The 12,048-nt window shown below is 31.8% G+C and overlaps 3 protein-coding genes across 3 annotated transcripts in view; all 3 read right to left on the reverse strand.

Moving 5' to 3' along the window:
- LOC107623476 (histone H3-like centromeric protein HTR12) lies at positions 2,357-5,900 on the reverse strand. Its single transcript, XM_016325749.2, has 7 exons — positions 5,666-5,900; positions 5,517-5,563; positions 4,594-4,654; positions 4,336-4,448; positions 3,565-3,639; positions 3,251-3,326; positions 2,357-2,724 (listed from the first exon to the last, which is right to left on the reverse strand). The coding sequence occupies exons 1-7, from the start codon at positions 5,703-5,705 to the stop codon at positions 2,669-2,671; spliced, it is 468 nt and encodes a 155-aa protein (XP_016181235.1). The 5' UTR covers positions 5,706-5,900; the 3' UTR covers positions 2,357-2,668.
- On the reverse strand, positions 7,109-10,981 carry LOC107623481 (rhodanese-like domain-containing protein 4, chloroplastic). Its single transcript, XM_016325761.2, has 8 exons — positions 10,162-10,981; positions 9,443-9,545; positions 9,278-9,358; positions 9,025-9,099; positions 8,873-8,947; positions 8,288-8,368; positions 7,950-8,144; positions 7,109-7,474 (listed from the first exon to the last, which is right to left on the reverse strand). Exons 1-8 carry the CDS (start codon positions 10,800-10,802, stop codon positions 7,427-7,429), a joined length of 1,299 nt encoding a protein of 432 aa, XP_016181247.1. The 5' UTR covers positions 10,803-10,981; the 3' UTR covers positions 7,109-7,426.
- The window catches only part of LOC107623489 (protein ABHD11), a 3,566-nt gene continuing 3,030 nt past the window's right edge, over positions 11,513-12,048 (reverse strand). Inside the window, 1 exon segment of the mRNA XM_016325774.2 lies at positions 11,513-12,048. This exon segment is cut by the window's right edge and continues 4 nt beyond it. Coding sequence (XP_016181260.1) covers positions 11,824-12,048 — 225 coding nt within the window. The 3' untranslated portion in view covers positions 11,513-11,823.

Raw genomic sequence — 12,048 nt, forward strand, 5'->3', positions numbered from 1 at the left:
AATGAGGACACAAAAGCCACAAATTAAAAACCTTCTGAAAGAAAAAAAAAATGAAAAAGTTATTAGAATTTCAAATGAAACTTTGCACAGATTTTCTGCACATAAGAGCTACATCTCTTGACTTCAAGATGCATGTATCAATTTTGGATAACACATCTTTAATTAATATCCACACCTTACCCTAAGAATAAACAGAGACTATTAATGTTATTATATATATAATTTTTCCCTTTTGGAGTCTAATTTCTATGTCTCCTAAAAGAATTTTAATTAATTACCCACACTTCTATAGTTACCATTTTCTTAAACAAAAACTATTTATATTTTAAAAAATGAACTAATATTAAATTTTATTAGTTTCAACTGAAATTATTTTATTTTATTTTAAAAAATTAAATAATAATAAATCATGTTATGCTGCTATCAACATCAGTGTTATAAAAAAAAATAATAAATAACAATAATGTTGTAATAAGAAAAAGACAGAAGTGCAAATTTTCCATGAAACTACCATGTAATTTTGTGGAAAGGGGAGAGGGAACAAGGTCACTTCATTTCGTTATCTGATAAGAATGAACCCAACAAAAAAGTAAAACAACCGTGTGGATTTTGGCGCCTGATTATAAATAATTTCAGAAATTATCTTTAATATGAAAATAAAAATAGTATTTTAATTTATTTAAATATTAATATTTAAAATATATTACAGATGTACGAAAATTATTCAAATAATTTAGGAACGTGTTGATTAAGATATTGCCACATAAATAATACGTTTTTTACGTATTAACTTTTTACCTTTTTTTTTATCGAAGATATAGAGATTCAAATTTGCAACCTCTTAATTGAGTATAAAAAGATTATGCCATTTGAACTATTGCTTCTTGACACGTATCAACTTTTTACTTATAAAATTCACTCATATATAATTATATCAAATAATTTAATTTTCAATAAAAACACTAATATTTTTTTTTATCTACCAACTTTGTGTTAGTAGTAATAGTTTATTTCGGTGTTATTTGAGGATGAAATCAATCAAATAGTGATGGGTCAAAAAGCAAAGTAGAGGGAATCTAGAAAAGTTTAGAAAAATGGTTTGATATTTAGAATGGAGACAAATAACCACGTGTGCCGTGTGCAACGGTCCCTCCTCCTCATGTGTTGTAAAGTTCACAAGACAGTGATAACATGATATCATAGAGACATTTAAACATATATCAATTTTATAATTTGGATTCACTAAAATAAACAAATGTATAAAGTGATATTTCTCTTTTAAAAAAGTATCCATGTCATGGGGTGGTCAAATAAAAAATAGACGAAAGGTGGAGAAAAATTCAAAAAAAAAACAAACATATAGGAAATGGTTACAAAAGATCTATATATTATATAACATGATATATGATAAAATACAATAATATTATTTAATTTATATAGTTAATTTTATTTAATGGAATAAAATTTTGTTAGATAAAAAAAAATGTATTTGAATAACTTTTGTTATCTAAATATACTAATGAATTTGAAAAGTAAAAGAGAGAATCATTTCAGCGGTCTGTAATATTGAATTTTGTGAGACTAATTAATTTCTTTTGTTAATGATCTCTCTGTAAAATATACTTATATGACACGTTAATAACTAATATATTCTCTATCTAATTTTATAAATAAAAATAATTTAAAAATTATTTAATTTTTTTAGTTTTATACAATAAATTTAGCCAATATATTTAAAAAAAAGTAATAGAAAAATAAAAATAAAAACTAAACAGCCTTGATAATTATTTTTAAAAGATAGAGACTCCCAACAAAAAATAATTTTTTAATCTTAGTTAGTTTTTAATGGATAAATCAACAGTTCATACTATGTAGGTTTATTCCGTTAATACCAATAGAAAATATTGACACAAGGGCTAATCAATCTCATAAAAGTAAAGATTAAGAACCGGAAAGGATATTTTTTTTTTTTGTTGAAAGCCTCGTTGTCTTTCGAGGTAATTGTTAGGAGGAGCCGTTTAAGGTTTTTTCTTTTTTTTTTTTATGGTATTTCCCAACCCAATAAGATAAGAATTAATCCGTCATAGAGCTAAACTTCATTTAAAGATTTATCGCTAACCAATGAATTGCTATATACATAAAGCAAGATTCGAATTCCAACACTTGTTTAAATATACTAATAAACTAATCATTAGAGCAACCTAATTTGGTTATTTTGCAAAAGTGCTTTAGTCTTATCAAATTCCTTCCAGTAATAAATGAGTATATTCATTGAATCCATACAAGACTATAAAATCAGTTCACATAGTGGATTTAGGGTCTTCTGCATTAATATTCCATGAGTTCCTTCAAATAAGTAATAAACATGAATGCCAATAATATTATAATAGTATTGAAATGTTCATGGTGACAGATATGTTAAAAAAAATATTTACCAAACATTCATCAATTTTTTTTTCCACCCAACGACTGGTTCTCATTTTACAACAGAATCTAAGTATTCATCTACGATAATACACGAGTTAGCCTAATTTTCCTACTAATACTTAATTGACAAATAATGAGTTCAATTTGAGTGGTTTAGAAGTAGCAAAAGCTTCTCTGAAACCCCTTTTGCTGGTGTCAAGATTTTACATAACACCAGAGCATGAAATGTGACCAATGCTCATCACCAAGGTCTTCCTATCACTCCGAGTCTCCGGGCCAACTCTATGTCCTTTTTCACTGAGGAACCAAAACAGAAAAACTCAGGTTACTGAAAGAAACCATCATGGAAGACATAAATTAATTGACAAATAGCATGAAAGGATTTATAAACTTTTTAAAAGAAAATATGGTGAAACACACAGCATGTGCAGTTTGAGTTTGGGGCATATTTGAACTATTCGAGTATGCTAATATGACACCCTAGAATCAGATCCTCTAAAGTGAGCAATGTTGTGAAAGTTACGAAATGAAAAATTAGTCACCCTTAGATTAATATTTTTCATTTTGTATTTGCTCTAATCAAAATTGTTCAAAGGTGATCAATTCTTTACTTTACACATAACTCAAATGTAATTTACATGATCTTCTTACTAATGTTCCTAAATTATATAAGGTAAAAAAATATTTTATTCATCAATAGCCAAGGGAGAAATCATTCATCACCAATAAAATCAGCAAAATATATGAAAATATAAATTCATGGCTGATATGATTGTTAATGAAAGGAAAATTAGAGGAATGCACAGAGCATTTGTCGACTTACTTAGAGTAACACGCTTTGCATGGATAGCACACAACATTCCATCTTCAAACAAACGAACCAGATGATCCTCAGCTGCCTGCAAGATTGTTAAATGAGAACCGATGGAATGAATATGTTATGTTGTAAACTTGTAATAGACTGAGCAATTTGATACTTTACAAGGGTATTATCCAAAATAATATTCCAAACACAGGGAAGCAAATTATTTCCTACTCCCTTTTCCCCCTCCATTTTATCCTATCCTTTTTCATTCCAAAGAAAATATGATTAAATTTGGCAGAAAACTTGGCTTGAGCATGGAAAAAGTTGCATACTTCTTGAAGTGCTACCATGGCTTCAGCTGTCCAGCGATTGACCTCCGTAGATAGTTGGTTTGTAATCTGTTTGACCTGCAGCAAAAGTGAAAACATTATGACAAAAATGAGAACAAGCTTCCCCAGAATTTAAATCAGCCAAACCTGTGACATATCTCGGAAATATAATTGAGATACTAATACTGTAAATAGCACAATCTTCAAGCACTTTCATGAGAAAAAAAGGTGAAACAAAGTAGATCAAGCAATCTAAGTCTTATTTTTAATGTGATTCCAAGTGTCAATCAAAACAAATTTTCTTCCAAACTTTGCTTCGGATAGAAAGTGATCATGATGAAAACACAGTTGAAGTAAAATAGTGTTAAGAGTATCCTCAGGAAAATCTATGTATTAGTGCAGTAAGTATATCTCTCTAATTTTCGCTTTAGCCCTCATTGGTGGTTTAAAAATTAGCACTTAAATCGTTCTTGCGGCCTCTAACTTTTATATGAATATAAAGGAGCGAATAGACACTCAAATTAGTTCTCACATTACTTAATCTTTAAATGTATATATTTAGACACAAATTTAGTGCTTAAACTGATCAGTTTACTGTATGGAAAACTAAATTGATAGCAAAAGAAAACATTACATGTTCCTGCGAATGGACAACTTTGATCATTTTACTTAATCTTCATTGTATTCACCAGATGATGAAGAAATGCAGATATACAGAGGCCACAAAATTTAAACTAAAAACCATGTGCTATTAAGGAAGAGTCAACAACTCACACATCTCATGAAGGGGGCAGCTGGGATGAGTAGGTTGAAACTCTTCTGAAATTTACGAATCTCACGAAGAGCTACTGTTCCTGGCTTATTACGCCTTTTCTTAGGTGCTGCTGCTGCAATTTTTCAATTTGTAAACACAGAAGACAAATGACAAAACATTCAAAAACCACAACTAAACATAAGTATGACCAAAAAAAGGAAAGCCAAAAGAAATGTGATATCAAACATGGAATTCCTTATGAAATAATGTGCACATACATCGTCGTCCTGCTTCTGGTTCCTGCTCCTCTTCTCCATCTTCCCTCCTTCTGCTACCAGACTTCCAAACATTCAAATGGAGAAAATAAATAAATAAAGAAACATGTGAAACAAATCGGTTCCATCAAAAGCAAGGTAACATAAAAGCATCAAAATCACCTGAAACTAAGAATTTAACATTTGACACAACCTCAATATAAAATCTAATCACAAATATATTCACCTAATTGAAGGCATTTAAGATTTTAACATAATTACCTTAGAAGTCATACGGAATTAACATTTCTATCCAAAACAAAAAGTAAAGTAAAATAAAATTCATTGATAATGGCAAATCATGCCAGTAGAGACATCATCGAAAGCTATAAATTTTGTCTGAATTTCTGACAAAAACATGTAACTATCAAAATCTGTTTCACCCAAGATATCCAACACCAACATCAGTGACTAATCCTTTTGGGATAGGAGCTTCCCTAACGAGGTAAACCTGACACGAGACACTCTTCAACACACATCGCCAAGGATCAAACCCCTCACAAAATTCTTAAGGAATTCAGCTAGTTACCTCATTAAAAATTAAAAATAAAAACCCTAAAAGTACGACTATGTATATACCTACGCAAACTATGTTGAAAATCATAAAAAAAGAACAAACTAAATCAGCATCTAGCTCACATAATATCAACACATCAAGCAAATCGGGTATTTTCAAGTAGAACTAAAAAACATGTAGATCTAATGAAAATTCATAAATTCGAAGCAACAATAGCATAAAATTAAAATCAAACTCACTTCAAAAACTAGTTCAAATAGAACCAAAACTTCAGTGACCAAACCCTAACTAAGCCTATACACCAGGAGAGTTAACATTCAAACTAACACACACAAAATGAAACGAACTCAGAGAGAGAGAGAGAGAGTACCGCTTGCGATGGCGATGGAGATTGTGATGGTCTTACTTTTTTCTTACCTGAAAATTTTCATATTACACAAACCAAATGAAAATGAAATTGAACACTGAAGCTGAAAATGAAATTGAAATGAAAAAATAGAAAAGGTTAGAATTTGGTACCTTTTTGACTAGGTGTTGGAATATGCTTCACTCTTGCCATTAGAAGGTTGTCAAGAGCGAACAGACTCCGCAACGGCCACCGGCACCGGTGACCAAACCAGAGAACGGCGACGACGAGGCAGCGCTGCAGAGTGAGAGAGGTCGACAGAGGGGTTTCAGTTTTTGGGGTTTTCTTTTTTTTTTTTTTAATTATCTTTTTTTGTTTTCCATAAATTTTGTAACACTGAATGGCGCGGTTTCTTTCTCTTAGTTTTCAATTTAATTTTCTTATTGTATTTTTTAACTTTCAAAATCAAAATAATATTTCTCTCCTCCATTTGACCGTTACTGAATTTCTCCTTTTTTTTCTCCAAAAGGGTTATATTGTAATTTACCTTTCTCTTAATTTGATATTGCAATTTTTGTTTTGTACATAGTTTTAACCTTTTTTTTTTGTTTTTTTTAGTTCTACGAGTCAAAAATTAATCTCTTATAAATTGAATTTACATTTTATTTAAGTGTCTAACTGGTTAGTTATTTATTGTATAAAGTAAAATTTAAACATTCAACAAATATTTAAATGAACATTCGATTAATTTAAGTTATTTTAGTTAGATAATAATTTAGGTGAAAACTTAGGTGAAGTCGATTTTACGTGAAGTTGATTTTACATGAAGTTGATAGTTCAGAACCGTTAGATGAAAATTTAATCAAGTCAAATCATCTAATGACTCTCAGGTATCAACTACTTCACGTAAAGTCGACTGCACCTGAATTTCCACCAATAATTTAATACACTTAACCCTTAATATTTGAGTTAAGAAAGCCTTGGAATTTAAGGTTTATGTATAAAATGTGTAACAAGCACAAGAAAAGCTAGGTTAATTAGACATTTTTTTTTTTCAGGATAATTAAAGATAGACTTTCTTAGGAAAGAAAATAGTATAAATAGTGATAGAGAAAAATTCAAAAAGACAAATATAATTTATTATTTTTGCCAGTACTTTTAATTATCGGTCTAATTATTTTAGTTTAACAATTTAACAATATATCTTTAAGCTTTTAGCCTATACTTTTAAATATTATTCATAGTGATATTAGTAGTTATAATATTTTTATTAGGTGAATTGAGATTGAAGTCTTCGTCTCTGATAATTTTCTCTTTAATTATTGATCCCTAATTCAATAATAATGAAATTTATTTCTCTATTGTTTAGTGTTGTTAGAAATAAACTATATTTGTGAATTCATTGTTAATTATAGTTCCATTAATTTTACATGTTACATTGAAAACGAGTAGATCAACTTCATAAATCTTTTCAAATGTGCAAATTAATCATATTAACAATTTTGTTGTCAACGATTAATAAAGTTTAAAAGAATATAGTATACTTGTTTTATATAAAATTAACACTTGAAAAAAAAAATTTAGGAATCAATTTGCATATTTTCAACAAGAAGCAGCTACCCTACTACCAAAAGTCTTGAATCAAATACATTGCAAAACTATTTGTACAACAAATCTTATTTGATTACACCAAAATTAAAAAGAGGTAGTATTATACAAAATCCCAACAAAAACTACTACATAAGTATACCAAGTATACCACAAATACAAGGATATTCATAAAAAGACCATCAAATCCCTTACAAACTTGTAGCATGGATCTTATCTTCAACTATTAAGAATTTCTTGGAACATCATTGGTTGTAGTTGTAGTATTGTATAGCTCTTGATACACTTGCTAGAATCTTGATTATTTCTGACAATTGATTTGTATACTATGGCTGTGAAGGGGTAGGAGATGTTGGAGGCTTGAAATCAGGATACTGCAAAAATAAAATTTACACAGTATTCAAGGACATTTCAATATACGCCAGTGAGTTTTTCGGGATATCAGGGTTTATGATTTAGGGTTTAGATACATTAGTTAGAAGAATATAGATCTAAACTCCATTTAAGGATCTGTTGTCGTTAATAGGTTGTTGCATACACAAGTCGGAATTCAAACTCTTGATGCTTGCAGACGAGTGAGCTGACTACTCACTCCATCTAAGTTGGTTATAATAATTCCCTAATTTGATCCAAGGTTAATGCACAGATGACAATATGTGTAGGTCATAATCATTGTGACACTAGCCAATGATAAAAACAATTATTTGTCACAATAATCTTGTAATAATATTCTAATTCATAGCTCATAATCATACTAGAACAAATTAAAATATATATGGCCATCAAAAACCACACAGAATCAGCATAGAAAATTAAAACTTCAAGAGTGCAAAGGAGCTAAGACATTACATGTGGATATGGAGATTGTGGTCTTGGCAACACTGGAGACGATTCATCCTTGCTTTCAGTTTCTGGCACCATGTCTATTTTCGACTCGGCAACGTTGTCAATAGTAGCTTCTGCTTTCTGTACAGTGCTACTTTCTGTTGGTTCCGGAAGAGCCTTGTCTTCAGTGGAGTCTGGTAGAAAAGCCTTTCCAATTTGCTGATATTTCAACGAGATTAACACGAAAATTTTCGAGAATTAGATATAATATATCAACTGACTTGTATGTATCAAAATAGATCTTATCAAAACAAATAACTATGGCTCATTTCTCAACATAAATCAAGAAAAATCTTAAGTACCTTTACTTCATCAACAAGCTCTTTAGGAGCAACCTTGGTGTTCAAGAACTCATCTAGCTGCCGTAATGTTTGCTTCCGATCCTACAATTAAACAATCAATCAATGCTAGCTTGATTGCCTGAGGACTTAACAAGCATAAACAGAAATAAATCTTAACTTTGACAAAGCCTGATTCCACTAGGTAAGGTCGGTTACATGGACCAAAGACGTCTCTATGTCTTCATTCCATTGCGTCGTGGTAATGCATTGGGATGTGACAAAGTTTTACGTGGGCTATTGCAAGCCTAACACAACCCTAAATGGATCCAAAGACGTCATTGCATTTGGACCATGCATTGGGATGCAACAAAGTTTTATGTGGGTTGTCGCAAGCCTAACACAACCCTCCATGTTGTATTGCATTCTAAATTAAATAGTCCTTTCTTGAATACATAGCTACATGCATGAATATGTTTCTCCATTGCTTTATAAATTGACTTAATGTCTCAACAGACTCAAACTAGAGGAGGAATTATAAAATGAATGCATAGACAATGACATAAGCTGAAAAGCTCATGTATGGAGCAACCGAAAAAAACTACTTACCTCAGCAAATAGAAGCTTCTTGCTTGCAAACTGAACAAGTGCAGCTGATCCTAATACTTGGAGAATTGTTTCTATCTACAAACAGAGTAGAATCATCATCAATAAGTAATTCTATTTTAGTAGAATCACGCAAAAAAGCTCATCAGATCAACCTCAGTGAAAGCCAAGAGGCCGAGGCCGGTAGCTGCAGCAATTCCAAGAGTAACAGCCAAGCCATCAGAAGTATCCTGCAATACAGCACCCTTTAACACCTGATTTCTCTCCAAAATAATTTCAATTGAGCCTTAAATTTAACAGAAAGCATGTTCTTCCTATTAAGTAAGCCAAAAAGTTACTCTAGTATTTTTCATATGCATATGATCATCGAAAACTATAATCGAATTGAGGTAAATCCCAGATACATACTCCTATTGCATCAGAGATAGCTTCTGTCAGATTGCCAAAATCCAATGCTTTCCGTGGTTCTTTCCATGGAAGACCACTATTCTGCATATTGATTCCAATCATTGTCAGTGTATTTATCAGCAGAGAAAAAATTAAATAAATTACACGAGTGGCGACAAGAAATACCGTCCATCCTCTAGGTCCTTCTGCACCATCCTTAATGGCATAAGCAGCTTTGAATCCATTATCTGTGACCAATTGTGCAACCAGTTCAGAGTTCCCATCAAATCTGGCTTCCATCACAAACTTCACTCAATCAGCTTCAGAGTTCAGATACATTCTTTTGCAAAACGCAAGCAGAAAATTGTGTTCTGGTTTAATATAATTGAATCCTTATGTTCAAATGTTAAACATTCTCACTAGAGATGCAATGTAATCTATAACATAAATCATCACATCCAAGTATGACTATGCAACACATGATCCTACTAATCAGCAAAGATTCATCAACAGGTGTAATCAGCAACTCTAGCTTTGAGATCATCAAAACTACAACATTGAAATATAACTTCTAGTTCTATTTATTTTGGCTTTCTTTTTCCTTAGTTGTGGACCATATCACATGATATGCCACAACAAACTCAAATTCAAGTTACAATCACAAAAACAATTAGACACCACAAGGTCTTCATTAGTGACAGCAACCGCGATTTAGAACTGGTGGAAATTGGAATTTGGAAATACTTATGTCCATGCTTGGTCCAAGTTATGGCCTATTAAATGCATCATAAGAGCATAAAACAGCGTATGGATCTCAAAAGAGAATTCTTGAACTTTCTTTTTATGCATACTAAAGAAAACAAAACAAAACCAAACCAAACAAAGTTTTTTTCTTTTTTTCTTACTTGTCCAAAATGAACAATGTGGTATTCTCAGGTTCCTTGAACTTCAATGCAAGCTTCTTCAAGAACACTGGCTTATCATCATCACCACCCTTGTAAGTAATTGACACCAATTTCTTCCCCAAACCATTAACATCTGGTGTCCCAACTTCCCTAATCTCCACAGCTTCTCTTATATCAAGCAACTGAGCATTCAAATCAGCACCAAGTTTTTCATATGCATTCTTTGCTGACTCAACACCCCATGGTTTAGGCTTCTTGAGAACCTGAAATAAAACCAATGGTACTGCAAAAACAGCAACACCTCCAAAAACAACAAGAGGGTTCTCTGATGCAAAATTGAGAAGATTCTCCACAACCCCATTTGCATCAAAGTCCCCAGAATTACTGAAATTCAAAGATTGCCCCAAAGCTTCCTCATATGTTAGTGCAGTAGCAGAAAGTTGTGCAGTACTGAAAATTGATGCTGCTGACTGAAGGAATAGAATTTTTTTATGGTTTCTAGTTCTGGAGATTGAAAAGTTTGAGACTTTGCATGCAGAAATTTTTGGGTGTGTTGAGAGTTTGTAGGGTTGTTTTGTTCTGTGAGAAAGAACAGATGTTGTTGGTGTCAAGTTTGCAACAGTAGCACTGAAAGCCTCCATGGCATAATTGTTACTAATTCCTATGTCACAAAGACTCTTATGTGATTCAATCAAAGTGTGTCAGGGTATAACATATGGGAATTCTTTAAGGATCAAGAGGGTATTGTTGTTGTTTTGGAAAGTTTTGGAAAAATTGGAAAGTTTGAGTAGTTGACAAATTTTAAGGTTGTGTTTGGAGGTGGCTTGGTGCAATTAAGGTTGGGTGTCAGGTAGGTGATGACGTGTAGAGGGATAGAAAAACACAACCAATGGTTGTTTGACAAGTGGAGATTGCGGATGAGATGAAGCTGATGAGGATTGAGTTGAGGTTTCATGATTTCATCTTTGATAAAATTGTGTGCTTGGAAACGTGTGAAAAATGTGCAAAAACTTTGCAGTATTATCATAGTACCTTATCAAATAATAATAAAAATGATCTTCACTATAAAATAAAATAAAAAAGGATCAGATGTAATAGGCACTCTATTGGTAATAATAAAAAACAATAACAATAATATTAACTTTTCTATATAAAAAAAGAATAGTACTTCGTATCAACTTTGCTTAGCGGTTATTCACTTATTCTAGTACCATTTTAAATAATCAGTATTAGAGGCTTAGAGCATGTTTGGTATCCTAGGAGACGGAACAGTATGAATACTTCATGTGAAATTCTTTATTTCAATTCGTTTCCTTTTGAAATTTAAGATGCTTAACAAGAGTGCATTAGATGAATGAATGGCCATTCAGGCAGGGGTAAGATTATTAATACAAAAATTCTGAAAAAAATTATAAGCTGCAAATTGCTCTGGTATTTTGTGCTTTGAGCTTGTTACAACAGCACACCCCCAATAAATATAATTTCTTAGTACATTAGTATTGACTAACTTCTGCTAACAGTATAGGATTTTTCACTCTGAACTATAAACATTCATGGAATCTTACCATGGGAGGTTTAAGATTCTCCAAGGTAAAATTCTAAAAATTGTTAAAGTATTTGGTGAGCCGCATGCCTGTTTAGCAAATCCAACTAGATCATGAACTAAAGGGATGAAATCTTGGGAGCTAGAATCTCTAGCAGTCCCTTTGGGTTGTCAACATGAACCCAATGACCAGAATTTGGAAGAAGACTGAAAGAAACTTTTCCAAGAGACTCGGTTGCTTCCCTATTCGCCAGTTTTTGGATCCGCTCAACAGCATCTTCGTCCCACCTGTCACTTTTTTCGGCACGAACAATTATTATTTCTGTACCTTTGGGAGGGTTCTC

This window comes from Arachis ipaensis, chromosome B02 (assembly GCF_000816755.2).
Source record: "Arachis ipaensis cultivar K30076 chromosome B02, Araip1.1, whole genome shotgun sequence".
In the NCBI taxonomy this organism is placed as follows: domain Eukaryota; kingdom Viridiplantae; phylum Streptophyta; class Magnoliopsida; order Fabales; family Fabaceae; genus Arachis; species Arachis ipaensis.